Raw genomic sequence first — 27,542 nt, forward strand, 5'->3', positions numbered from 1 at the left:
ATTTTTCAAAACCATAGCTTAGGACTTAGGCATAGCAAAACAAGAATTGGGGCTCTTTTTTTTTTTTTTTTTACAATACCAGAAATGACAGTTGGAGAAGTTACTTCCTTGCTGTTATGTAACACCCCAGTTCAGAAGAAACTGGCTTCTCCAGTTGGGTCTGGAACGTGGAGAAACAGCAGGGGTCTTTCCTTCTCTGTTGGTCTAAAACTCTTCTGCTAACTATAAAGACTGGCCAATTTGCTTCCAAGGGGAGACGACCGGACTCTTAAAAGGCTAAGAGAGAAAACAGGCTGAAGACAGTAAGTACCTTATTGACTACAGACACTAGGTTCAGGATTTCCTATGTGTGTATTTGGCTGTATATCATTTGCCTTGCTTTTTTGGGGGGGGAGCTGTAATGGGGCAAACTGTGCCTTCAGGATAATGACACAAAGGGGACCCTGAAACCCCTTCTCCCTCTGCATGCTCCCAGATGTGTGTGACTGGGGGTGCCAAAGCAAGTTTGGGGAACCCAACACAACATCCCCAAAATCAGAATGTGAGGTTTGGTCCACTATAAGGAGCAAGGTAGGTTAAAAAATGCTGTAGGGAGAACAAATATAAAATCAGTATTATTGTTCTCCGAGATCCATCAGATATGTAACAGATGTGGGGGAGAAAATGTTTCTCCAATAACATGGAAGGCCATTTTTCGACTGCTTTGGATGAGCGAGCCTAAAGTTGCGTCGTTAGCCTCTCCAAATTCAAGGCAGCTGGTGTTTCATGCATCCTCAGATGAAGAGGAACAAAGACGAAGAGTTTTAGCTAATGCTAAAGTTGTGGGGTAAAGGGGAAAAGCTTATTTTTGGTTTCTCTGCTTCAGATCTTATGCTCAGTAACGCCTGTAGCTGTGTACAGGAAAAGTAAAACAAACCAAGAGCCGTGCTTCATAAAACAAATGGAAAATGGAGGGAGGGAACAAATTACTCCAGACTGTCATGTGTAATTTGGACAGAAGGTAATTGGTTAATTTCTCAGTGAACAATGACTGAAGTACAGAGTCAAACACTTTTGAATGTGTGTGTGTGTGTGTTTAGATGTGTATATGTACGTATGTGTGTGTACATACATATGTACCCAAAGGACTTTATGTTGACTGTCGTCCAGTCTTGGCATGGTTCCTCCCTCACATGATCCTTCTTCTAGATCCTTATTGGAGGAACATGAAGGTCCTTTGGGGAGTGATCGTGCTTCTAGCCTGCAGTAAGTACCGACAGAGTTGACCGTCCCATCGGTGGTAGAACTTGACAGTGGTCCATAATCACCTCATGGATGAACCCCTGGGCCCTTTTGTGGCTGAGGACAGTGACAGAACAAAGGACATTGTACATAGACAGGGTAGTTAGTTTAGCTCCTTTAGCTGCATTTAGTCATTACAGTTTTGGTGATCCTACTGGGAGAAGGGAAGAAGCATAAGAGGATTATTATGCACAATTCTGTTGATATACAAAGAAACTGTTCTGTGTATTTTCCAGTTTGGGTACATGTGAAAGGAAAATTAGATTAGGCACATGTTTCCATGTACCCAAGCTGGAATCTCATCCTATTCACACAAAATGGTGGCCACGTGCACCAGGACCACTGGAGGTAGCATGTTTTCTCCTTATAGAAAGTGGGAATGCTAAAATTGTAACTCTTGCGGGGGGGGGGGCAGGGCTTGAGATAATTATCCCTCAATCAAACCTGATATCCAGAGTGGTGGTGGTGAGGATAAAAAGAAGCAGGGGAGAAGAATGTTGCAAACTGCTTAGGTTTCCATTGGAGAGGAAAGTGGGGTATAAATAAAGAACAATGTGGTTTGACAGGGAGAAAGAATAGTCACCCCCTCCCCCTTTCAGGCCTGGATCAATTTGTATGGGACACTGTTATGTCAGGACATATGTGGAACAGCCAGTCGTAGGTCACAGAGTTCTTCATGCAAAAAGGAGAAGATTTATGGAGCAATTAAGGCTTTTATGGAGCAATTAAGTTTTTAGACGACAGGGCCATTTTACAGGAGCAGAGGATATCTAGTCAAGGATTGGGAAACACCCCTAAAGTACTCACAAAACGGCCAAATGGAGTCTGATTCCATCTGAATACGGAATTCATGTCATTCATTACAGAACAAAATGGCTCGGAATACAATGCATTTCAGCCTTTTCTGTGCTGTTGTTCCTTCTGTGGTTGGATCCACGTGAGGGTCATTTTGTAGAAGAATAAGAAGAGTTGGTTCTTATATGACGCTTTTCTCTCCCCAAAGGAGTCTCAAAGCGGCTTACAGTGACCTTCCCTTTCCTCTCCCCACCACAGACACCCTGTGAGGGAGGGGAGGCTGAGAGAGCCCTGATATTCCTGCTCGGTCAGAACAGCTTTATCCATGCTGTGGCGAGCCCAAAATCACCCAGCTGGCTGCACGTGGGGGAGTGGGGAATCAAACCCGGCTTGCCAGATTCCTAAGCATTCTGCACTCCTAACTACTCCCGCTGAAATATTACTTGGCTGCGACCACAAAGTCTAGAAAATCCTTCCTGTCCACATTTGCCAAAATCCTTAAAAAGCCCTCTCTGCCCACTGATCCAGAAGCCGTGGGGCCCAATTTCAAGGATTTTATTGTCTCCGTTGAGGCAGAGATAATTTACAAGGCACCTCAACATCCACAGAGGACCAGATTTATGAGTACAGGAAGTGATAAGAAATCCCCTTCCTTTCTAACAGGCTCACCAGTTAACTCCCTCTGTAATTGTTTTACAGATATGCACTTGGCGCAAGGGAGCCTCCTGGAATTTGGACAAATGATTAAAATCGCAACGGGGGAAAGCGCATTCCCAACATATACCACTTATGGGTGTTACTGTGGGCTAGGAGGCAAAGGACAACCCCAGGATGCGACTGACCGGTAACTGATAGCAAAGCAATTATTTTCTCTCTAGCCTCTTGTGGCGCAGAGTGGTAAGGCAGCAGACATGCAGTCTGAAAGCTCTGCCCATGAGGCTGGGAGTTCGATCCCAGCAGCCGGCTCAAGGTCGACTCAGCCTTCCATCCTTCCTAGGTCGGTAAAATGAGTCCCCAGCTTGCTGGGGGGTAAATGGTAATGACTGGGGAAGGGAATGGCAAACCCCTGTATTGAGTCTGCCATGAAAACACTGGAGGGCGTCACCCCAAGGGTCAGACATGACCCGGTGCTTGCACAGGGGATACCTTTACCTTTACCTTTAGGATTTGTTTGGGGTGGGTGGATGGGGGGAGTTCTATTCCAGTTACCCAGCTGGTGAAGTTCAGAGGCAGTGTACCTTTGTACGCCAGTTGCTGGGGGCTTTGGCCTCTGTGCCTCACCTGTCAGTCTTCTGGTTTCCTGAGGTACCTGGTCTACCACCAGAGTGGCTGGAACAGAAGAAGAGGTGGTCTTTATACCCTGCTTTTTCTCTACCCAAAGAAGTCTCAAAGCGGCTTACAATCGCCTTCCCTCCCCCTCCTCACAACAGGCCCTGTGAGGTAGGTGGGGCTGAGAGAGTTCTGAGAGAACTGTGACTGGCCCAAGCTCACCCACAGCAGACTTCATGTGGAAGAGAAGTGGGGAATCAAGCCCGGCTCTCCAGATCAAAGAGCCATTCTTAGCTGCTACACATTTCTGGCTCTCAGGTGAGCTATTGTCCAATCTACCAGGGCTTTTATGTGTCTCTATTTGCTTCAACCTGCGTTCTCCTTTCTTCCCCCTGCCCCCCCTAGTTGCTGCCTTGCTCATGACTGCTGTTACAGAGCGCTGAAAGAGGAATGCAAGCCCAAAACAGACAGATATAAATTCACCAGTCACAATGGAAACCTAACATGCGGTAAGGCAAGACAAAGCGGTTGGCTTTCGAAGTTTTTTTAATCATCCAGAAAATAACGGAGATATCACAATGCAATGCTAGAGGACGACAGGTTTCTGTTGCATTTTCCAGGATGATAAATGCTTGGAGATCTGGGGGGCAGAGCCTGGGGAAGGTGGGGTTGGAGGGAAAAGGAACATCATTGGGGTAGAAAGCCATAATTTCAATCCCCAACGTGGCTATTTTTTCCAGGCAAACTGATCTCTGTCACCTGGAAATCAACTGTAATCCCATGAGACCATTAGCTGCCGTTTGAAGGCTACAGGTGAAGACCCGTCAGCCACAATACAAGCAGCAGAAGAAAAAAAAATCTCTAGCTGGCAATGGCAAAATGACTTATTCCAATGAAAACAACATTCAAAACAATTTGAAAACGGATTCCTAGGTACAGTCCAGTTTCGACATCTTCCTCAGTGATATATCATTAATAACTGGAAACTTCTCTAAATGTATCCCTTTTGGATGATGAAATTATAGAAAATAACTTTACGCCTGGCGATATTTTGCTTTGTTGAGTTCAATCCCCAAGTTTAATACCCTATCCAAATTTTGTAGGGGGCCTAAAGGTAAAGGTAAAGGTATCCCCTGTGCAAGCACTGGGTCATGTCTGACCCTAGGGGTGACGCCCTCTAGCGTTTTCATGGCAGACTCAATACGGGGTGGTTTGCCAGTGCCTTCCCCAGTCATTACCGTTTACCCCCCAGCAAGCTGGGTCCTCATTTTACCGACCTCGGAAGGATGGAAGGCTGAGTCAACCTTGAGCCGGCTGCTGGGATTGAACTCCCAGCCTCATGGGCAGAGCTTCAGACTGCATGTCTGCTGCCTTACCACTCTGCGCCACAAGAGGCTCTGTAGGGGGCCTACTAATCTTAATATCGCAACGTGTCATTTTTCTGCGGTGACTCCGTTTTGAAATTGCTTTAAACCGTTTTCACTGGAATAAACCATTGGCAGCTTGCCACGGGGAGGCTAGCCACCCTGCCAGCGATGTCTGACTCCCCCCCCCTCTTCTTTTCTGTCAACAGAGGAAGGAAGTTGGTGCGAAATGGAAACCTGCAAGTGTGACAGAGTCGCCGCCCTCTGCTTCAGAGACAACCTCAACTCGTACAACGAGACGCTCCGTTTTCACTTCAGGTTCCTCTGTGACGAGGGGCCCAAGCTGTGTTAAGTGGAAAACGGGGCCCCCTTGAAATAAAGTATCATAATTGAAATGGCACTATAATGGCTCCAGAAGCTTTTATATATCTGTAAATTGCTCTGTGGGAGCAGTATAAATAAAAGGGTAAGGGGACAGTGGGCGGAGAAAGGGGTGGGGTGAGTCCGGGATAAAAACTCAGTGTCAGTCTGGGGTGGAGGGGGGTGGGCAGGAAGGGCTTCAGTGATCAGTCCACCTGGAGAAAATAAATAGCCACATGGTAAAGTGGACTCTGTGGTATTGTCCCATGTTGCAGTCCTTCCCCTCCTCAAACCCCATCATTCTCAGGCTCCACCGAGTGGGTCTCCAGGTATTCCCCAAACCAGAGCTGGCAACTGCAAATGCTGCTTCGTCAGGGACGGGAGATGTTGTTGCTCACCCATGTTCCCCCTGGCATCCAGAAAAAACTCAGCTATGGCAGCATCTCAAGAACACTGGGAAATGTAGTTTTCTCAGGGTCCCCAACCTTTTTGAGCATGCAGGCTCCTTTGTCATCCTAATAAATCTGTGACTGGCAGGTCCTGGCTACACCTTGATTAACCAAACATCTTGATGAGAAGTCTCAATATTTGCACATGTTTTCGTTGGGCCATTCCCAAAGCAGAACAGACTATATAAATAGTCTGAGTGTATACTGAAAACAGTGTACAATTCTCTCTGGCTTTACTGTACTTTCCTGTCTTGTGTTACGGAATAGCCCTTTTTTTTTTTTACTATTCTCCTTGATAGCAGGATAAATATGAGTCATTCACTCAGAATCTCTTTGCTTCTCCTGTGTGGTAAGTGTAAGACAAGGGTGTTAAGGTTTTCATGCATGTGTGCACGGATGTTGCTAGGACCCGAAAGATTGTGAACTATGGAGGAGGGCAGGATGCTGTTTCTGTTGGCTGCAGAGGAGAGGACACGCAGTAATGGGTTTAAACTTCAAGTATAACGATATAGGCTAGATATCAGGAAAAAGTTTTTCACAGTCAGAGTAGTTCAGCAGTGGAATAGGCTGCCTAAGGAGGTGGTGAGCTCCCCCTCACTGGCAGTCTTCAAGCAAAGGTTGGAGACACACTTTTCTTGGATGCTTTAGGATGCTTAGGGCTGATCCTGCATTGAGCAGGGGGTTGGACTAGATGGCCTGTGTGGCCCCTTCCAACTCTATGATTCTATGATTCTATGATTCTATGATTCTATGATTCTATGCCTTGGGTGGGAGAAGCCAGAGGAGACTCTGGTGGAAGACTGCAGCGGTCCTGACATGCAAATCGGTCATCCAACCTGGGTATAGGGGCGAAAGGCTAATCGAACCATCTATTAGCTGGTTCCCTCCAAAGTTTCTCTCAGGATAGCTGGTGCTCGGGGCGATTGCGAAAACCCTCCTTCCTTGCAGTTTTAGCTGGTAAAGTGAATGATTAGAGGTCTTGGGGCCGAAACGTTCTCAACCTAGCCTCATTCTTGCAGATCCTAAGTTCCATTGGGAGGAATTCTGCTGGTGCAAAAGGCACCCTCAAAGAGAATTACAATTAACCTGAACTTCACCCATCTCCCAGCTCTTGGGGGGGAGACAGGATTAGACAGGGTATTCCTTCACTTTCTACCACACAGCATTGATTATTTGATTTTTTAAATGTAACTCTGGAATGATTTTAAGTAAATCTATTTCCTCTCAGAGTGGTTATTGTCTCTCTGCAATCGGTAGAACTCACGGAGGTTTGAAGGGGGACCCCCCTAAACTTTTCATTACATGCAATCGGTAGAACCCACGGAGGTTTGAAGGGGACACCCCTAAACCTTCCTTACAGATATGGCCCTCATTGCAGACAGCACGCCGTGCAGAATGCAGGAGCAGCCCCAGGAGTCGGTGCTCGTACTGGATTCTTTTGCATAACAGTGAAATTGGATTGTCCGTTGGGGGTTTTCAATATTCTCTAATGCGTTGGGTTTGTATTTTATTGGGGAGGAGAGCAGGATTAAGATGTCCTAAATAATTTCATAGGGTGGCCGTATATACAGTAGAAGAACTGGATTAAAATCTAATAGCAATTTAGAGACCCACAGAATTTGAAAGGGATGGGTTGTTGCGCTTACTTGCATCTGACAAAAGCTTTGACTCACAGAAATTCATACCCCAAAACTCTTATTGGTCCCTAAGGTGTCGCTAGTCCTGAATCTGGTGCTTTTAAATAACTAAAATATAGATTGTACACATTGGGTAGATGTTGCACTTTGACCGGCGTTTCCTTTGCTCTTTCCATGAGCATCATGGGGCAGGAGAGACCCTTTAAGACAAAATTTGCTTCGTGGTCCTCCAGAGGACTTGGTTGGCCGCTCTGGGAGACAGGGTGCTGGACCAGATAGACCACAGGTCTGCTCCAGCAGGTCTTGTCTTATATTCTTGCTTGCAGCTCTCTCCTTAGGAAATGGCAACCTGATCCAGTTTGGCAACATGGTCCGTCAGGCCACTGGCAAACTTGCGTCTTTGTATTACAATGGATACGGATGCTACTGTGGACTGGGAGGCTCCAAGCAGCCCCTGGATGAAACGGACTGGTAAGTGGGTGGGATCCTGGGAGGAATCGCTGAATCAGACACTCGCTTTCCCCTGCCCCACTGAGGAGTCCCACTGAATTAACCTTATTTCCCTAAGGCAAGGGAATAACGGATCTGAAAGAAAATGGATCCACGTGATCTGAAAGCTAGCGTGATGTAGCGGTTAAAAAGCGACAGACTCTAATCTCGAGAACTGGGTGCGATTCCTCACTCCTCCACATGCAGCCAGCTGGATGAGGCTGGGCTACTCCCAGTTCTCGCAGAGCTGTTCTCGCAGAAGAGTTCTCTTTAGAGCTTTCTCGGCCCCACCCACCTCACAGGGTGCCTGCTGTGCGAGAGGAAGGGGAAGGGGTTCGTAAGCCGCTTTGGAACTCCTTCGGGTAGTGAAAAGCGGGGTATAACAAACCAGCTCTTCTTCTTCTATTTAGGTCATTTTTTTGGTATACCGTGAATCGAAACAAAACGAAATTTGAACTGTGCGAATTTAAAATGCGGAGTAATCTTTCCTTCCAAGGACACAGTTCATCGGCACTGCTTGGAAATCTACTGGAAAGCTTAGGAAATGTAGGCTAGCAAAAAATCTCCCTTTAACAGAGATTTGATCTGTGAAAATGGGCAGCTGAATCTTTACAAGGCATGGAGATAAATAATAGAAGGATTCCATCCAACCTCTGTTAAAGGGGTGGGAGCCCCCCCCTCTTGCCCAGGCTTGCTAGCAACTCCAGAAAGGAAAGCCCCAAGAGTCCAATCCCCACCACCCCACCCCATATAAAGCTTATATATTTTCACAAAAATGTAAACACTGAGAGACGGGGAAAAAATCCTTCCTCTCATAGAATGTCCAAGGTAGGGTCTGGTGTTTTCCTGGATTAACGATGGATCTCTAAGATCAGTGGTATCACTGATCACAGTGGATCAGTGGCATTTGCTGGCAGGGGCTCATGGAAATTGTAGTCCATGGACATCTGGAGGACCGCAGGTTGACTACCCCTGCTCTAAATGACAGAAATCAGTTCCCCTGGAGAAAACGGCAGCTCTGAAACATGGAGTCTATGATATTATACTCTGGTAAGGTCCCTGCCCTCCAGAATTCCTGTCTTCTCTGCCCATTACTCACCCATCAGCCCTACGGTCAAAACAGATGGGCGGCCAAGTGCAGATTTTTCAGCACACGAGGGAAGTAATATCAGTATTCAAAGAGAAAAATACCTTCTGATAAATACCCGTCTTAGGGACTGGTATATACGTTACCCCAGCCTTGAATGTTTTCGTCATGTCACCTGTGCCTGCCTCTGGAATACAAGCACTGTAGAATGATAATTCCTTTATTCTCTCCCCCCCCCCCCAATTCTCCTGTCTGAAATCATAAGGTGCTGTCGAGTTCACGACTGCTGCTACGAAAAGATGTCGTCACTTGGATGCGACCCCAAGTTGGAGACTTATTCCTACTACTTCTCGAAAGGAAACATATTTTGCAGTAAGTGGGGGATGAAATGCAATATATTCCAGACGCGTTGGATCATTACCAGCTTCTGGCTTTGGGGGAAGGATCCTTGGGCAAGATACTGTCAGTGGGCCCTCTTAGGGTTGCCAGGGTCAGGCCTGGGGATCCCCTAGAATGACGGGTGCTTGGGAGGGTGGATTGTATGACATTGTCCCCCGCTGAGTTCTCTGTCCTTTCCAAATCTCCAGGGGTTTCCCAGTCTGGATCCGGCAACCGTATCCCCACCCACAGTGGGTGGGTGGGTGGGAAACACCTTGGCAACCCTGCTATGATTGCATGTTTATTTTAAAAAAAGGACCCAAGACATTTCTGTTTCATAATGAACAGAACAGTTCCGTAAAAACAAGTTCACCTTCTCAGAGAGGAAGTGAGCGTTGACCTAGAAAAGGACAAATCTGCCAGTCTCTAAGGTGTCACAGAACTAGTTTTGTTCGGCCCCTAAAGGCTAACACAGCTACTCGCTTGCATGACTGGAAAGTCCTAGGTTAAAATCTCTACTCGGCCAGAAAGCTTGTTCAGGTCTGGGTCTCTCAGCCTAGCCTTCCTTGCAGGATTGCTGTAAGGAGGAAATGAGGGAACGGACCAGGGATGCCGTCTTTGGCTCCTCGGAGAGAGAGTGAAACAAGAATCAAGCAACCGACGGACCTTAACTCTTTGCCCTTTTATTTTCCAGATGGGAAAACTATGTGCCACATGATGATCTGCCAATGTGACAAAGACGCTGCCCTTTGTTTCCGCAGAGCTGCCAAGACCTACCAATTAAAAAATGTGTATTACCCGAACATTTTCTGCAGGGGGGAAACCCCTTCCTGCTAGGCCCTTTAACTGTCTGGGGCTGTCCCTGTTTCAGAAGAGAACAGAGTTTATCATTATCGTCATCTCTTCTGGCTCCAGCTCCAGCCCCAAAACTCACTGAAAATTTGTGTTTTTGGAAGATTTCAAATTGTAACTGGAGTTATAGTCGCCAGCTTGGTGCCAGCTTGGCATAGAGGTTAGTTGTGCTGACTTCTAATCTGGTGGGCCGGGTTTGATTCCACATTCCCCCACATGCAGCCAGCTGGGCGACCTTGGGCTAGTCACAGCACTGATAAAGTTGTGACCAAGCAGTCAGGGCTCTCTCGGCCTCACCCCCCTCACAGTCTGTTGTGAGAAGAGGAAAGGGAAGGGGATTGCAAGCCGCTTTGAGACTCCTTCGGATAGAGAAAAAGCAGCATATAAGAACCAACACTTCTTCTTCAGTTCCCCGGAGATGGAAGAAAATAGTGTTAATTTCATACCCCACCTTTCGCTACTCGAAGGACCCAAAGCAGCTTACAAACAACTTTTGCTTCCGCCTCACAACAGACGCCCAGTGAGTTAGGTGGGACTGAGAGAGCTCTAAGAGATCTGCCCTGCAGAGAACTCTGACTAGCCCAAGATCACCCAGCTAGCTGCATGTGGAGAAGTGGTGAATCAAGCCCAGTACTCCAGACTAGAGATCATCCCTCTTAACCGCTACGTCATGCTGGCTGTCTACCAGCTTTGGTATTCAAAGAAATCAAGGAACAGTGCCCACAGCTTATTGCTGAATTGCATGCCAAGCAGGCATAACATTCGAGGGAGCGATATGACAATTGATTGCATTAATGCTGCCAGTGCTGAGCGAAGGTCAAGAGCAAATATTTGTTTAGGCAACAGGAGTCCACGAAACAAACTGAAATTCTTTTCTGCTCAGGTGAGAAATAAACATACCCTTTTGCTGTAAAAGACAGTGGAACATTGCCGGCTTACTGATGTTTGCTCTTTCCCGACACGCCAGATCAATGGCTGACAGAAGCGATCTATGACTTCAATTGACCCACAAGCCCTGTTAATGCTCCAGTCCAGGGGTAGTCAACCTGTGGTCCTCCAGATGTTCATGGACTACAATTCCCAGGAGCCCCTGCCAGCAAATGCTGGCAGGGGCTCCTGGGAATTGTAGTCCATGAACATCTGGAGGACCACAGGTTGACTACCCCTGCTCCAGTCGACCACAACTCCTATGCGCACCACGAAAGTGGTTCTCAGGGCTGATGGGAACTGGGATTGCCTTCGCTTGCACTCCCTATATCACAGGTGGGCCAGCTTGTCATCCGACGCTCACCTTGATGCAAAATGTCAGAAGACGGCCACCGATCCAAAGTTGGGCATGGGGACGAGAGGAGGCTGGGGAGTGAAAAGGGTCTGCTGGGAGGTCGGGGGGAGCTCCTGACCAAAGCAAGGATGGTCGACGGTGGCTCAGAAGAAAATTTTGGGACTATAAAGAATTAGAAATCTCTCAAAATGGTCATTTTTTCCAACTTTCTTTCGTGTCATAAAACAGAGACTACTGGACCTTGAATTCCCAAAACGGTTTCCCTCTCAACTTCATAGATGCTCTCTCACTAAATCCGGTTTAGAAATTGAACCTGGAAGGATGGCTCGTTCCCCTCCGGGGAAGGCGGTGCATAATAAATAAATAAACAAATTTAGATACCCCATTCCATTGCAAAGCTTTTATGTTGGCCAGGATGTTTTCTCCTCAAAGGTGTTCATCGAGTGATATCAGATATCAGGAGAGGCTGTTTCTAAACTCCACTGGATACAACTCAACAGATCTTATTCTAGATTGCCAGCCTTGTGAGGTTCCCTGTAAAGAATTCCTTTTTCCTTTTATTGCACTCCAAAGGTCCATAAGAAAAGCGCATTCCGATATCTATTAAATGATCATTCCCCTGAGATTACAGCCAAAATTGCTAATTTTTTAGTTGAAGTACTCATAGCCTGGGCATTTCTCTTTGGCCATGTGTGTTTTCTCTTGCTCTGGACATGCTACCACTATTCCGGAATGCCTATAAAGGTTAAGGAATGAATGAACAAATGAATCCAGCAAAACATGATCCGCGGTCGATACTTCAACCGGTGGTGTTGCCTACCGTTATTAATTCCCAAATTGCATGATGTGCATGTGACTAATGTGTATCTTGAACAACCAAGCCATCACATTGGATACAGCCACTGCTGTACACTACAGGGCATTGCTCCAGCGTGGTAAAGTGGCTAGTGCCAAACCAGAAGAGTTGGTCTTTATATGCCGCTTTTCCCTACCCAAAGGAGTCTCAAAGCAGCTTACGGTCACCTTCCCTTTCCTCTCCCCACCACAGACACCCTGTGAGGGAGGGGAGGCTGAGAGAGCCCCATATTACTGCTCAGTCAGAACAGCTTTGTCAGGGCTGTGGCAAGCCCAAGCTGGCTGCATGTGGGGGAGCGGGGAATCAAACCCGACTCACCAGATTAGAAGTCCACACACCTGACCTCTACACCAAGAGGCAATAAGAGTTGTTTCAGTGTCTTAATGATGCCCCGGACCTGGCTTTGTTAGTCATGAGAATTCTTTGTTCTATGACATAAGATTTGTAGATTAATAGTTGTTCAAGAGTTGTTTTTTGGTTCCCTGCTTTATGGCTGTTGACATTTTTCATATGCTGCGCTTGGGACTTCTAAGACTAGGGGAAGAGGTAGGACAGCAATATTGTAAGAATGTTTTCACTAAATGTGGCTTTTCCCAGCGGTGGCATTAGGATACCAAAAAGTAGTTTGCAAAAAAAACCCCAGACAAACCAGAAAAGCGCATACAGGTGCCCTTCTCAAGATTACCCTAAAATGTCAGGGCAATACACAATTATTAGGGAAAAGGATGCTTTAAAAGACCAAGGCAAAGACCTTCGGTGGGTTCCATTGATCACAAGCCTCAATGAGGATAACTTTATTGAGATGACCACAAAGATATGGCACCGTCACCCCTCCCCGTTAGTGCATTGTAGATCTGTGCAACCTGCGACTGTGGTAAACCTGGACTGGCGCCATTTGCCCCTTCCCATGTCAATCATCGGTGACTGCTTCTTTCGAAACTGCTAGGAAGGGCTGGTGCAACAGGCCCGATTTTCAGAGCTGTAGAGCTATCGGGGACCGCTGGCCAAACGGCAACCTCGTTTTGAGAGCGGAAATGAGGAATGGGTCATTTGTTAAGCTTCTGTAGGGCCTTTGCTTCCAAGTAATTTTGATGGCAGGAAGTACAGGTGACATCACTTCCTCCAGAGGTTTCTATCTAAAACGGTACTCTGTTGGGCCCGTGGCTTGGGCTCCCGTTCATTCCAAACGGCACTTTGAACTCGGCTTGTGCACTTTAGTGCAGGGCTAGTCAACCTGTGGAAAGAAGGGAGATTACCTCTTCTTTCCAACCACGTCTTCTTCAGCTAAGTGCCTGTGCTTTCCAAGCCAACAGGAACTATATTCTTTACCCATCCTTCACCACTTTTAGCCGGAACTACTGTCATTGCACAAAAACAACAGGAAGAGACTCTCACAAGAACCTGCACCTCCTGGAATCTGGTTGTTCCCTCTGTAAGGGCATGAGGCCATCAGGCTAGACAGGGGCGTATCAAACACTGCTGGAATCCGGTTGGCCCCCTCACCTTACCTCCTTTTCATTCAGATTGGGAACAATTCAGTTGGCTCAGACCAAGAGAAGACGTCTTCCCCTACTTTTCCTGCAGCACGGACACACAGCCCCATCAGGTGGGGAGAGGATAACTGGTGATGTGGGATAACTTTTCCTGTTTGTAGAGGAATAAGCTGTGCTTATTCCTCCTCCTCCTCCCCCCCCCACCCCCAACAGGCAGGCACCAGTTCCGTAAGCTCTGCGGAGACTTTCTCTTTGCAAAGTTACAATCAAGCAAAAGGAAGCAGAAACATTCCAAGAGATTTCTTTACAGTATGAGCTTTGGCAAAGTTTTGCTTTGGGATACAACTTGGGAAGAGCCGTCTATTGACTTTTGCTGAACGGGAGAACATATTCCTGAGCTGGGACAAAACTTGACACTCGAGGAGAACCAATTACATTAATTTACAAAGCACAACCCGGGATGCTACGGGAAGAGCTCCACAAGGTCTGTAGTGTTGGGACCTACCAGGGGGATTTCTGTTCACAGGGCCCAGCTGTTCACCCTCCAGTGGTGGTAACTGGTCCCTCCCCGCTCTGGTCACGTATTGCCATTTTCGAACAAGGCCAAAGATCCGTTTCACCTGAATCGGACAACTCAGCAACCACCGCTACTCAGGAAACCAGACCGGAAGTGAGGTATTTGCTCTTAAGTGGGCGGCTTTGCTTCGTCAAGCTTGGGGACTTCAGTTCCGTGTTTCCCCGCAGATTCCTTGGCAAAGCACTTTCCATCAGATGTTCAGAGCTGCCACCGTCTTCACCAGGGTGACCTGTGTCTCCGGGTCCACCCTGCTCTTGTTATTGTCAGTGTTGTTGCTCTTGCTGGCCAGGAATTTTTGCCGGTGTCGGTCTTCCTGGCGGCGCTTCTTTTCCAGCCGCTGCTGATCCTTCCTTTGCTTGTTGGACACCTGTCAAACAGGGGAGGAGTTAGGGAGGCGACAAAGGGGACAAAGGGACACTTGAAGCTGATCTGGCAGGACCGTGCTGGCAGCAGACTCTGGGACACGGGCCTTGGCAGAGGCGGTGAGAAGGAGCAGGGGACTAGAGTGGGCGAGAACCGGAGCATGGCAGAGGACTCGGGGTTGGCAACAATATGTGTGAACTGGTGCTTGGGCAGCAGGAAGAGGCAGATCTTGGAAAGTCTGGAGTAAGAGATGGGATGTAGACTGGATTATGGGCGGGAATAACAAAGCAAGCCAAACCAGGCACGTAAACCTGAGTTATCTGAACAAGAGGATGAGTGGCAAGAAGGCTGCAGAAGCAACGGGGAGCGAGTCAATAAGAATATTGAGGGTTTCCACTGAGGACCTGCTAAGTTGGAAAGGCTGCGGAGTCCTCCAGACGGATTCCTTCCCTTCCCTGAGCCACCCCCAAGAGCAACCTGCCCCTTCCATGTACCTTGGGAGCCTGCTTTTTACTGCTTTGGTTTCCCTCCGCAAGGCTCATCAGGGCCTTGTTGTTCTCTATGCCCTGAGTTCCGAAAATCCGAGCGCCGCTTCCGTTCTCGTCCCAGAGGGCCGACTGGGGATGCGACTTCTGCCGGTTTGCCTGAGCTTCGTGCGTTTCCTCCTCATCTGAAAGGGGAAACAGGGTTGGGGTCAGAAACAGAAAACGTTCCTTGATGTCAGCACTGGAGAGACGGTCATTTCAACAAAGGAATGTGCAAGTTAGTGGGGGGGCCAGCAATGGGGGGGAGAAGAGGCAGAAGCTTGTGTTTTCCTGGTTAAGACAGATGATGGAGGAAAGGCTGTGGAAAACACAACTAGCTAGCAGGAGGACTCGCCGGGTACTTACGCAGCCTCTTCACCTCGTTCATTTGAAGAACGGCAAATATGGCAGACTCGATACTGTAGTTCTCTGACTCAAGGACCTGGACAATTAAATCAGTATCCTGTAATAAAGGGAAGAAAAAGACTGTATTTAACTCCGGTAGAGTGTTCAAATTACTCCAACAAGAACAGGTGGTTTTTACAGCCTGCTTTTCTCTACCTGTAGGAGTCTCAAAGCGGCTTACAAGCACCTTCCCTTCTTCTCTCCACAACAGAGAACTCCCACTCTCCCTGCAAAGTAGGTGGGGATGAGAGAGCTCTGAGAAGTGCTCAGTGAGAACAGTACTATCAGGACTGTGACTAGCCCAAGGTCACCCGGCTGGCCGCATGTCTTGGCGGATCTGCACCTGGGGTATTGGGATGGCTCGGTAAAATTAATTGCCCAACTGGCCAATTGTTTGCACCGAGAGGCAACTCCCTCCTGGCACATACAATTCCAAAGAAAGAAAGGCCGAGAGACAGTTTATTGACTGACTGGAATTCTATAACCACCCCCTCCCGTAGGAATTAGAACATAATGGGATAAAATACCATTAAAAAGCAATTATGTTAGTGAAAAAAAAAAGACAGATGAAAAACACCTCTCTCAAATTCTGTTACCGTCTCCATGTCTTATAAATAAGCGCCATTTATCCCAGGGGAGTTCATCGCAGGATGGGGACGACTCGAATGGTGTTGCTGGTTGTAGGCCCCAACCAAATGCCTGGCGGAAGAGCTCCGTCTGAAAACAGAAGAGCTCCGTCTTGCAGATGCTAAGCTCTTACCAAACAACCAGTTGCATTCCGAACTTTCTGCACAGCGTCCTCGATCTCGTCCCGTATCTCCTCTTCGGATCCCTCCTCCTCATTTAGTTGGAGGATCTCTTTTTTATTTGATTCGTTTTTGCACAGCGTCTGGAACTGCACAAGCAGACAACTCAGTTAAGGCTCTGGAGGGGGGAGCCAGACTCCATGCTGATTTTACAGCTGCTGCGGATTGGGCAACCAGGATGACCCAGTTTAGAAGAACCAACCTCTGTCTGTAACCGGGCAGGAGTCTCTGAGTTATCATTGATTTTTCGGACGCTGTCATAGTGCTCTCCGTACCGGTAGGCAATGTGCAATTCTTGGGCGTTGGTCTTGTCCGTTCCTCGGATCTGTGAAAGGTGGAATGACACTTGCTGATTTCCTAAAGATTAAATTAGGGGAGGCAAAACCACCACCAAATTTAGCCTCGGATCTAGACGTCCAGCTAGCCTCAGATGTTGGGGGTACCCAAAGCAGAGACTCTGAAGATGACTGAGATGGATGGGTAGATTTACATGGGAGCAGGCAGCCCCTGATGCAAAACACAAATTGACCCCTGGTAAAGCATGCAGTGCAAACGTCAAAGCTCTCCTTTAAGAAGGGAAAGTCGAGTTTCACATAAACCACTTTCTACAAAATCTCCTTCCTCCCTCCCTAAGGAGCTGGGTATTAATCCACAATGATGCCTCAGATTCTCCAGATTTAATGATTTAATCATACAGAATAGTAAATGTAATTTGTTGGTGTTAAGGAGCCAATTCTCCCCCTAAAATTTCACTCCATACAGAACATGCATGGTCAAACATTAATTTTCATGCCGGTGTTGTGTTAGCACAAGCTTGTTTACAATGCCCGATTTTGTGCACCAAAGGGGCTACTTCCCCCACCCTCTTCACGCTGTTAAAAACATTCTTTTGTGAGCGGCTGTTCTGCAACAGGAGAGTAAGTCTACACAAACAGCCCGATAGCCCATCTGTTCACCTAGATCTGCTACTCGCCCACTCAGCTTGAGGCTTACCTGCCACAAAGGGGCATTCATCTGGTGGATAACAACGTTCACCTGATTGTTCCTCGCAAAGGCTACAATGGCGTCGTTGCCAGCGAAAGTGCCAGGCTGTGCCAAATTGGCAACTGGAAGAGATCAGAAGAGAGGGAACATATTCAACGTTAGCATAAAAATTGAACAACAGAAGCCAGACAGAACAGCCTGATCGTCAAGACCAGGGGTAGTCAAACTGCGGCCCTCCAGCAAACGCTGGCAGGGGTTCATGGGAATTGTAGTCCATGGACATCTGGAGGGCCGCGGTTTGACTACCCCTGGTCAAGACTGTAAGAAATTATTATTTATTTATTTATATTTGTATACCGCTTTCCCATATGGCTCCAGTTTTTTTCTCAACTACAAGACTAGGGTTTTTTTCCTAGGTATGCCATCACTATTTGCGTATAAGTTACAGTTATGTCCAGTAACAACCAGCACTGTGTTGCAGACAGAGCTTCGGCCCACAGCCTATCTCAACGTTTTTACCACTGAGAAACTCCTGATTCTTCAGGCTTCGAGAAACCCCAGAAGTGGCACAATCATGCAGAATAGGGTTGGGAAGCAAAGCTGTCTACATGCCCACTTGGGGCCCCTCCCGTCCAGCCCCATCACTGGCCATTTTGGGAGACCTGCTAAATGATTTAACAAATGTAAAAATATTTCTAAAAATATTTCTAAAAATTAATTAAAAATTAATTTCCCATTCGGGAAACCCTTCCAGGGCCATCAAGAAACCCCAAGGTTTCATGAAACCCTGGCCTAGGATCTTGGAGACCCCAGTTCAAACCCTCACTCTACCATGAATACTTGCTAGGTGATGTTAAGCCAGATATATGCTCTTGGCCCAACCTACCTTACAGAGTTGTGACAAGGATAAAATGGGGGGGGGGGGAGAACAATGTAAACTGCTTTGAGTTGTTACTGGGGAGAAAGGAAATCAATGATGTAAATTAAGAAACCTTATTCGGCCTCTGGCCCCTTAGTTCCCATCTTCCACATGCTGTCTGCCCTAGAAGGAGCACCACCGGGGTGCACCCACCGTGCTTCTCAAAGGGAATGTCATCTTCCACGAATGGCTCAAAGTCTTCCCGCTGCTTTATCATGTAGTCCACTGTTTCCTGCCGGTGCTTGAGGTGGTTCCGGGAGTGTCCTTCAAGCTGGTCCCCAAGAGCCCGGAACAAACAGTTGCTGGAGGAAGGCAGACACAAAGTGAGCTTGTTCCATGCAACAAGAGGGGAAGCGGGCACTCGCATTAAAGGCAAATAATATAACAAAAGGACACCAGTGACCGGCAAACTCAAATAATAAGAACTCCCTTAATTGAATCCAACAGCCTTCAACAAACACAAGCTTCCCTTCAAAGAACATTACCACCACCTTCCTCCCTAATGGAACATGCCAAATCTGCCTTCAATCATAACACTGACACCATCATTTTAATTGTTCATTCTTGCCACACTCCGTTTGATGTCAGAGCGGGACAAGTCTCCCCGGCCATATGAGCACAAGCTTTTATGGGAGTCAGCATCTAGTGCTCTCAGTTCAAAAGTTCACTGCCAGATCCGTCTCTGGTGACTCAGTTCTCATCGCTGGGATGGAAAGTCCCACAGGGAACTTTCCCTGTCATTGACTAATGCGGCAGGTAACAATCAGCTCCAAAGCACATAAGCTCCCACGGGCTATGTGGGAGAGACAGACACTGCAAGCAGCCATCTTGCCCACAGGGCAGAGCAAGCGTCAGGATCTGAAAGGGCTAAAGAAGCAATTATGCCACTGCTTTCCAATACGTGGCACCAGAACATGAGAGCAGAGAACAAACAAAGCACGATACACAGGCCACATGCAGCCGTTAGGAAGCACCAGGGTTTTCTAGAGACCTCTTCTATGTACCCCTGCCTGGGAGCCCTCCCTTCCTTTGCCCACTTACAAGCCTTCCACATCGTTCCCTTATATTGTACCTCTTCTATACACATGCCAATAAAAGCTTTCTGGTAGTTGTGAGCATTCCCACCGACCACATATCATTTCCCCAGTGGTGCTGGGTGGTGCATGAAGGACCCTCCCTAGTTTCAGGTGGCTGAAAGGGTGGGCAGGGCTTGGCAGACAGGGATCTTGCCAGAAACTCTGGGCCCCGGCAAAAGTCCCTAGTAAGTGCCGAAAAGCTTTAACTACCAGCTTCTTCCCAGCCCAAAGCTGCTACAGACAGAGAAGCCCTGGCAGGAGAAGGTGGTGGTCAATTACAATCCCACGGCTACCCACGCACACCGTTATAAAGTTGTTGCTGGGAAGTGGGGGTGTGGATAGCATTCCTTGAGCCCCCTTGTTGTTGTGCACACCAAGGGGGGGGGGGCTCAAGAAGCCTGCACGACAAGGGGTGCAGGACAACAAGGGGGCTCAAGACAGGGGAAGCACAACAAGGGGGGGGCTCAAGAAATGCTATTTACACCCCCACCCCTTGCAACAACTTTATAGCGTTGTGCACGGGCAGCCATGGCTGCGGATCAGCCCCTTCTGCAGAAATTGTGGGCGGGGCGTGAAAGCCAAGGGGCGTGGCTTGAGCGGTCCCCGGGGTCGGCACGCGGCGTGGGAGGACCCTGCCTGCGCGCGTGGCGGTTGGGGGCGTGGCTTAGCGCGCGACCGACGGTTCGTCGGGGGGGCGGGGCTTGGCTCACCCGTCGCCCGGCACCTCCCTGAGGCGCAGTCCCAGCGCTTGGAGCTGGCCGGCCAGGCCCCCGCCGGTCCCGGCGCTTTCGCCTTCCGCCTGAGGCCGGTTCCGCCTCTCGCGGGCCTGAGCCCTCCGCGCCGCCCGCTCATCCCGCTTGCGCTCCGTCTCCGCCTTCCCCGGCCGGGCCTTCGCCGCCTGCTTGCGAGACATCGGTGGCTACTCGCGCTCGGACGCGGGCGGCAGGTAGCTACCACTGCGCCTGCGCGAGTGCTGGCCCCACCCCGGCTTCGCCCCAGCGGCCGTCACGTGAGAAGGGAAAGGGCGGCCGTAGTCGCAGGAAGTGGAACCGTGGAGAGGGGATCCTAGAGCGGCCGCGCGAGGCCGTTCCCGCGAATTCGGCGTCGCCCCCTGCAGTCCGCCAGTGGTATGTCACGATCACGTGGAAAGGGGGAGCGGTGCGGATCTCTAAGGCATTTTCCGCTTTGAGGCTAGTCTGTAGTCATTACTGTGTCAGGGATTAAAACTGCCAGACCATGGCTTCACAGCCCCAGAATACCCACAACAGTCAGACTCATATTAGTGTATAAGTCCTTCATTTTTATTTGGCATAATGACATAACCCTGTGTGATCAGACCAAAATGTTTGGCCTGCCTCTGTTTCACAGAGATGCCCCTGCCAGATACCGAAACAGACATGAATGTACAGATGGCACCTAGCAATTGATCTTCACTGACATGCCGACTCTAAACCTGGCAGTGCTAGTTTTGCTAGTGAAGTAAGTAGATTTCGATAAGCCCCCTTTCTCCTCCTGTTCTCTGAGGTTAGTGCGTCCTAAACTGCTGTGAAACAAATTTTCTTGCCAGTTAAGCAATGACTTAATGTGATTTGACTTCTGGCTGCCAGTAACCAATCCCGTGGGCTACGTGATTTTGATCTCATGACTCCATGGTGAGCAACTGGTTGTGCTGTCAGCTCTGGGTTGGGAAATACCTGGAGATGCAGAAGGTGGAAATAGGAAAGGGACTTCTGCAAGATACGCCATGAAAATTAGTTGTAAATAATGGAAGGTCTTGAAATCGAATGTTCCTGCTGCCATCTCTGGCCCCAATCCTCGTCATCCATAATTGTTGGTACCAACACCCATGCAGTCTTGTGTTGTCCCTAGATTAATAAATTGTGTTCAATTGATTTATCACCCTGACCTCTGTACTGTATTTATTGCCTTGTTATCTTATTAGGTCCCTTTCCTGCCGAAGTCCGTAGAATGTGCCCAGTTGCAGGACTGGTCCTTTTGGTTATTTCCAGTTAAGTTGTAGCTCTGCATGTTTCAAATGGTGATGAAGGGAAGGGGAGAAGGCATTGAAGCAAAGTTGAATCAGTTCTTCTATTAAGTCCTTTCTATGCAGCAATAGAACTGCTAATTTGCTTTCCTCTCATCAAAACCAAGCTTCCTTATTTACACCCAAAATAGTAAAAGTGTACTGCACATACAGCAGATACACAGTTTAGGAAGAACCTGCTGCTTCTTCCTTAGCAAATACTTTTGAATTCACCCCCTCCCCCTTTCCCCACTGCTATCATGGTACCCTGTTTTCTTTTGGTCCTATGCGGTTTACTTGTAGATAAATAGAGGATGACAAAGTGACTTATGTGCCACTCTAGCACCATTTATGCTCAGGAGATGCAAAAGTAGGTATCTGTTTAACAGCAGTCTCTCTATCGAAATTCAATAACGTTGGTGGAAAAGGGCCACAGGTGGAGAAACCTGTTAAGAGGCATGAATCATCCAAAACAGAGTTGTCACAATTCAGCAAGGTCCCTAATTAGAGAGAGGAGTTTCTTCTTCCCCCTCCCAATAATGCTGTGTTGAAGGCACACAAAGATTAAAAACACACAAACTCTGCTCTTTTTCTTTAATTGTGCTGAACAATCCATGGTGCTTTTCGATGACAGGTTTGCTGCTGAGAGAAAAATTATCACTACTTTTCTTAGAAAAGTCTATTAATTTTGTGCCAGCAAACAGTCCATCTTCTTAAAGGTGCAGCTTGGAGCAGTGTACAACAGGGCCAGGTTACCAACTCCTTTGCCTTTGCTCTTCCAGGTGAGCAGATAAAGCCATCATGCTAAATCAGACAATCAGTTGATCTGTCCAGCTGATTTTCATCTTTCACTGTCAGCAGGGCTCATACTTCTTGGGCAGAAGTGCTCTGTGGTTGACTTGCAATTATTCCTTGTCACCTACCTGAGGTTGCATGTACCAGTGTGGGAGGGAGCGCACAGAGCATCTTCCCCAATGCTGCTGCTATAAGAGATACCCTGGGGCAATGGCCAAATGGCCTCTGCCATCACTCAAGAAGGGAATTTGCCACCCTTGTTCAGCTGTAGCAGTAACAGCAGGGCCTGTGTATATTGCAAAACACTATTCCCAGAACGTTCCTGATGGCAACATTCCAGCAGCCTCCTGCATTCCTGAGAAGGCAGCAGGGTCAAAAAGGGTCCTAGAATTCATGTGACAGAATCTGGCACTTACCTGACTTGAGAGTCAGAAATCAAAGTCAGTTCATTGGCAAGACTTGCTCGGCATCTTTCCAAGACAGAACCCAGTGGTGGAATCTGGTCAAGGTCCAAAGCGTCCCTGCCGAAGGACCATTTTAGGCAGCAGAGGTGAGGTGGCTCATGCTCATTCGCCAGAAGGGGGTTGAGGCGTGGGAACAGCTGCAACGCCAGTTAGGATTGCAACAAAGCACCCCTGCCCCGATCAACCCTAAAGCGACAGCCACGCAAAGAACCCACTTCATCAGGCCACTGTATACAAAGGGGAGGGCAAAAACAATGAGGATCACCAAGAGCAACAGAAGAAATAGCAGCCTCTTGGCGGCGACCCTGTCACTGTCCTCTTCACCTGGGCTGATAGGGAAAGTGCTTGGAATCACCAGCGTCCCACTCAGAGCGTCTGGAGAGAAGGGCATCTCCGCATTTGGGCCGGGATTAGCCAGGTACATGGTGCCCACCTTATCGGGAAGGCTGCAGATAAGCCCTCCAAAGACAGTGGTGACTTTCCGGCAGACGGGACAAGCAATTCCCCAGGCATTGTTTTCATGCCGCAACATCAGCTTCAGGCAGACGGCACAGAAGACATGCTGGCAGGAGAGCACTTTGGACGGCCTGCTCCAGCTGTACCGGTTAAAGCATACGAGGCAGTCTGCATCTGGGCTCGTGCTCTCGGAAGGGTGTCGAAAGTCCGCTTGATCAGCCGAACTGTCAGAGCGACCCAAAGGAACAGGTATGGACAACGGTGACGTCCAGGATGTCGTGGATTGCCTTGCTGCAACCGGTTGGTCAGAGGCGTTCGGGGGCTGCAGTTTCACATAAGATGCTGCGTTTTCTTCTTCGGAAGCTGGAGGCCCACATTCTATTTTGCCCATATTTTTACCGTGGTCTTCAGAGGCACCGGGCTCGTCCATCCCATCCGCTTTTCCCGCAGCAGGTTGACACGCTTTCATTTCCTCACCAGCGATTCCACGAGAGACCACGTCCGGTTTCATGCTGCCAAAGCAAGCAGCCGTAGCAAAGCGATCGTGCGCCAGCCAGTAGGGCTTCCCAGTAGCCAAGGCAGATTCCCCAGCTGCTTTTTATGACGGTCTTGTAATAATGCAAGCAGTTATCAGGTGTCGGCTTGAAGGCACTTCTGCATTGAGAGGGCAGGGTGGAGGATGGTGGGTTAATCAGTAACACCACAGCAACACTTGGCAATATCTCCGAGAAACTGACCTTTTTCAGGCAGCGATCAAAACATGCATGTCAAGCAGCTGCCGCATCCAGAGTCATGGTTTGCTGTAGCCTGAGTGTTTTGCGGCTCTTACCTAACTTCTCAGGTGAAGCCTGAAAAACAGGTTTCCCCTGTGAGAGGGAGAGCTGTTTTGACTGAGCTTCGTCACTGAGCAAGGATTCAAACTTGGAGGGCTTCTGTCCAAACCAAACACTGTGGCCACAGCAGGTCAAATTGTCCTACTCCTTCAGACGACAACACTGTCATTGTTTAATATTTGGAAGAGCGGCCGCACACAACGGGTGCAGGACACTGATCGGCCAAGCTCCTTTCGGTATACTTGTGGTCTACCTTGTGCAGTAAAGTGGTTGGCCACAAGAGACGAGGCCTTCTCCACTGTGGCACCTCTGTTGTGGAACTCACTCCACCCAACTGTTGAATGTTTGCCAGATGCCCCAAGCAAAAACAGTTTGATTCAGCCAAGTATCATCTTAAGTTCTGTCTTCCATGCGTCTCCCACCCCGGTCATCTGTTTAACTCTGTTTTAATATTTCAGTGGTGTTGCTAATAAAATGCCTGACTGTAAGACTGCCTCTTCTATTATACCCAGAGAAGGATGCTAGCACCACATTGTCTGCCTAGTTTTTCATTTAAAATTCATGGTGGCGCCAGCTTTGAAGTATGCCCTTCCACTTCAAAGAGAGCATTTAGGGACAACCCAGCAGACATGAAGCCAAGGGATGCTCATGAGCGAGTGTTTTCTGCACACCAGACAGCCACCATCTCAAAATATTGCTGCTTGGTGGCCCTGTCAAGGAATGCCTTTTCCTCTTCAAGCGACTCTGGCATCTTGTGTCCAGCTGGCTCTCTCGCAGAGGATTTCCCCTCCTAGATGACACCCAGCGGTCACAGCTGGTAGTAACTGGCTTTGCCCGAAGGAACTGGAATGTTTTGTTCTAGAGCAAAAGGCTAGGTGATTTTATATCCCATCTCTAAGGAACACAAAGGGTGCAACTGTCAGAATAGGTCAAGCACTCTTCTGCCCTCCTGGCTGGCCACAGTATGATTTCTTGCTCAACCCAATCTCTAATCACCAGGCCAGCTAGCGGATTTCAGGGAAACCGACTTTCAAGTAGGCGTCTGTAGAATTAGGGGCTTGGAATGCTAGATCAGGAATAGGCTTGACCTGTCTTGAACCCTCCTAAGGCTAGCTGACTCTTAACTGCTAGCGCTTGTCCAGTCTTTCCTTGGAAATCTCCGCTGGCATCCCAGCTATTTGCACTAACAGAGTAAATAGTTCTTCCATCTCCTCCTGACACCCATTTACATCTTTCCAGTCTTCAAGCTGATCACGCCACAGCCCTTTCAGCCTACAAACATGTTGCTTCGATAGGAAACAAGTTATTTTATATCCTTGCGCAATCCATCTCGCAGACATCCTCCTCGGATTCATTCCCACCGTGCCAACATTTGAAAAATGCAGACGTCCCTCCAGCCATGCCCCTTGCTTGCTGCTGCTGTTGCTGCTGACTCAGAGCGATACCGTTACAGCCAAAAATGGCACCAGCCATTTTGTGACACGACGTGACATTGTTGACTCATGTTCCGTTTGTCAACTAAAGCACTTGATCGGTATTTGGGAGAGGGCCTCAAAGCAGGCTTGCCCATGAGAAGAATGGGAAATGAGCTATCATGGGGACAGGGGGGCTGAATTAAAGAGCAAGACTTGGCCAGAGTCAAGCGGAACTGACAGACTGGTGGGATAAGGAACTAATACCAGCTAGAAATCTTTCGAGCAAACCGAACTGGGCAAGGGGAGTATAAAATACACATGTGAAACACTCCAACTTGGGATGCCTTACTAGAATAGTCCAAGAATGTATACTTTCAAGCACTGAGAACTGCCCCCTCAACACAGTTAACTGGTCAGACGTGCTGTTACCTCTAGCATAACTGGTATTATTTATTTGATTTTTATCCCGCCACTCTCCGGAGACTTGTGGCGGGTTACAAACAAGACAGAATTAAACCCAATAAATCACAACCCCCCCAACACTAAAACCCATAAAATGGATACATAACCCCTAAACCTTCCCCAAACCACATCACAAAAAGCCTGTCCAGCATCAGAAGCCAGGCTATTGCAGCAGTCCCATCCTGTCCCTATAACATCTAGCACTACAAACCATATGAAGTTACCTGGAACCCCCCACTATTTTTGTGGTGATATTTTAGCACTTGCTTAGATGGCATGGAGGCATGACAATGCTTTTAGCGTGCTTGCCACATCCAGCTTTAGCCTGTGTCCCACATTTTGTGTACAAGTGACAGTTCACAAACTAACTTTTCCCCTTCAAGCTCCCCCAAACCCACTAGAGGCCACTTTCTGGGCAAATTCTGTTTTATCACCAGAACATTAATAGCCAGCTAGGGATTATCTACCTGTCCAAAGACCACAACTGCTCCGCCTTCATCCAGTGTCTTTTTGTTCATCGGATGACATCCTGTTTGTACACATGGGGATAGTTTTACAACGTGGGATTCTCAACACAATTTATGAGAAAGGAGCAGGCTTACCAAATGTTAAAAATGAGGACTTCCGTTATGGAATTCTAGAATGCTAATTTATGGGATTCTATATGGGGCCACATGTAGGATTTCCTTGCTTTTAGGCTGAAGGCCCAGTATCGGAAATACAACTGAGCAAAGCCAAGTTGATCATCCCTCCAGTCAACATATTGTGAAAATATTTGCACTTACATGAAACCATTGTTCATCTTAGTTCATCAGCCGTTGTTCTATGTGTGCCAGCCCAATTTGCACAGGCTGACTTGCTCCTAGCCCCCCACCCTGCAGAGCCAGCATGGGCCAGCTTATGCACCATTTCCCCCACCTCTCCCCCTCAGTTTCTTTTTCACCAAATTCATATACAATTCTCATTCCAATGGCTTGTAATGTGTTTTTGTGTCTTCCCAGCTACTAATACTTAGAACCGCACATTACATATTTACAGAATGATTACCCAGCGTTTAAGACACCCTTTGGTTATGTACAAGCTATTTATTACCACATATATTTGAAATATATTACGGGAACTTAAGGTGACCTCATATTTTAATTGAGTGCTCCTGGGAGGGAAATCTTGCAGTCAGATCCGAAGCTGCAAGCTAGCCCCATTGCTTGCCCTTTCATGCTGGGATTCAGTGGCTCACGGTTGCCATTGACACACCAGGCTCTGCCTTCCTAGAGAAATCATCAGGGAACACGGCACGCTCAAATTGAAGCTACATCAGGAGACTGTGGCTGAGACTTAACACAGCCTCCAAAGCCTGCCCTGCGCTTACTGAAACCACAGCCAATCTGCTTGAGAACTTCTGAAATACATCTTGTTGCTAGCTTGCTTCCTTTCCGTTTGTTATAATGTACTCTTGTGGCGCAGGGTGGTAAGGCAGCCGACATGCTGTCTGAAGCTCTGACCATGAGGCTGGGAGTTCGATCCCAGCAGCCGGCTCAAGGTCGACTCAGCCTTCCATCCTTCCGAGGTCGGTGAAATGAGTACCTAGCTTGCTGGGCGGGTGAAACAGTAATGACTGGGGAAGGGACTGGCAAAACCACCCTGTATTGAGTCTGCCAAGAAAACGCTAGAGGGCGTCACCCCAAGGGTCAGATATGACTTGGTGCTTGCACAGGGGATACCTTTACCTTTACTTTTGGGCAGCCATCCACAAATTAGAAACTCTCTTGTGAAAACTGCAGTCAAAATAGCTCAGCTTTTAAGATAACCGCGTGGACAGCTTTTCTGTGGACGGAAGGAAGCGACCAC

General features: G+C 48.1%; 4 protein-coding genes across 6 annotated transcripts; 2 read left to right on the top strand and 2 right to left on the bottom strand.

Moving 5' to 3' along the window:
• The first annotated feature begins 143 nt into the window (after window positions 1–143).
• Window positions 144–5,168, top strand: LOC143824578 (basic phospholipase A2 VRV-PL-VIIIa-like). 3 transcript variants are annotated; one of them, XM_077312007.1, is made up of 6 exons: window positions 151–302; window positions 866–1,000; window positions 1,189–1,245; window positions 2,776–2,920; window positions 3,751–3,854; window positions 4,919–5,168. In XM_077312007.1, the coding sequence occupies exons 3-6, from the start codon at window positions 1,206–1,208 to the stop codon at window positions 5,059–5,061; spliced, it is 432 nt and encodes a 143-aa protein (XP_077168122.1). In that variant the 5' UTR covers window positions 151–302; window positions 866–1,000; window positions 1,189–1,205; the 3' UTR covers window positions 5,062–5,168. The 3 variants fall into 3 exon arrangements, with proteins under 3 accessions (XP_077168121.1, XP_077168122.1, XP_077168123.1); XM_077312006.1 differs by lacking the exon at window positions 866–1,000 and having other exon boundaries at window positions 144–302; XM_077312008.1 differs by lacking the exons at window positions 151–302; window positions 866–1,000 and adding an exon at window positions 558–570.
• Window positions 5,169–5,272: 104 nt separating this feature from the next.
• LOC143824577 (group IIE secretory phospholipase A2-like) lies at window positions 5,273–10,989 on the top strand. The gene is made up of 4 exons (XM_077312004.1): window positions 5,273–5,867; window positions 7,482–7,626; window positions 8,997–9,103; window positions 9,804–10,989. The coding sequence occupies exons 1-4, from the start codon at window positions 5,828–5,830 to the stop codon at window positions 9,944–9,946; spliced, it is 435 nt and encodes a 144-aa protein (XP_077168119.1). The 5' UTR covers window positions 5,273–5,827; the 3' UTR covers window positions 9,947–10,989.
• A 2,892-nt stretch (window positions 10,990–13,881) lies between these two features.
• Window positions 13,882–20,244, bottom strand: OTUD3 (OTU deubiquitinase 3). Its single transcript, XM_077311678.1, has 8 exons — window positions 19,957–20,244; window positions 18,324–18,472; window positions 17,261–17,373; window positions 16,470–16,592; window positions 16,222–16,356; window positions 15,423–15,519; window positions 15,027–15,202; window positions 13,882–14,536 (listed from the first exon to the last, which is right to left on the bottom strand). The coding sequence occupies exons 1-8, from the start codon at window positions 20,157–20,159 to the stop codon at window positions 14,360–14,362; spliced, it is 1,173 nt and encodes a 390-aa protein (XP_077167793.1). The 5' UTR covers window positions 20,160–20,244; the 3' UTR covers window positions 13,882–14,359.
• A 301-nt stretch (window positions 20,245–20,545) lies between these two features.
• Window positions 20,546–23,831, bottom strand: LOC143824415 (E3 ubiquitin-protein ligase RNF186-like). Its single transcript, XM_077311679.1, has one exon. It carries the CDS (start codon window positions 23,493–23,495, stop codon window positions 22,602–22,604), a length of 894 nt encoding a protein of 297 aa, XP_077167794.1. The 5' UTR covers window positions 23,496–23,831; the 3' UTR covers window positions 20,546–22,601.
• Window positions 23,832–27,542: the final 3,711 nt, after the last annotated feature.

The sequence above is a fragment of the Paroedura picta genome, chromosome 15 (genome assembly GCF_049243985.1).
Source record: "Paroedura picta isolate Pp20150507F chromosome 15, Ppicta_v3.0, whole genome shotgun sequence".
Classification (NCBI taxonomy): Eukaryota; Metazoa; Chordata; class Lepidosauria; order Squamata; family Gekkonidae; genus Paroedura; species Paroedura picta.

Bases quoted from the DNA above. Each gene is read 5' to 3' on its own strand.
- LOC143824415 (XM_077311679.1), bottom strand. From the start codon at position 23,495: ATGAAACCGGACGTGGTCTCTCGTGGAATCGCTGGTGAGGAAATGAAA.
- LOC143824578 (XM_077312006.1), top strand. From the start codon at position 1,206: ATGAAGGTCCTTTGGGGAGTGATCGTGCTTCTAGCCTGCA. The intron at 2,921-3,750 runs GTAACTGATAGC...TGCCCCCCCTAG, and splicing joins CCCCAGGATGCGACTGACCG to TTGCTGCCTTGCTCATGACT. The intron at 3,855-4,918 runs GTAAGGCAAGAC...TTCTGTCAACAG, and splicing joins CAATGGAAACCTAACATGCG to AGGAAGGAAGTTGGTGCGAA.
- LOC143824577 (XM_077312004.1), top strand. From the start codon at position 5,828: ATGAGTCATTCACTCAGAATCTCTTTGCTTCTCCTGTGTG. The intron at 5,868-7,481 runs GTAAGTGTAAGA...TCTTGCTTGCAG, and splicing joins CTCTTTGCTTCTCCTGTGTG to CTCTCTCCTTAGGAAATGGC. The intron at 9,104-9,803 runs GTAAGTGGGGGA...TTTATTTTCCAG, and splicing joins GAAAGGAAACATATTTTGCA to ATGGGAAAACTATGTGCCAC.
- OTUD3 (XM_077311678.1), bottom strand. From the start codon at position 20,159: ATGTCTCGCAAGCAGGCGGCGAAGGCCCGGCCGGGGAAGGCGGAGACG. The intron at 15,520-16,221 runs GTAAGAGCTTAG...CCTTTATTACAG, and splicing joins GGAATGCAACTGGTTGTTTG to GATACTGATTTAATTGTCCA. The intron at 14,537-15,026 runs GTACATGGAAGG...CCTGTTTGACAG, and splicing joins GTAAAAAGCAGGCTCCCAAG to GTGTCCAACAAGCAAAGGAA.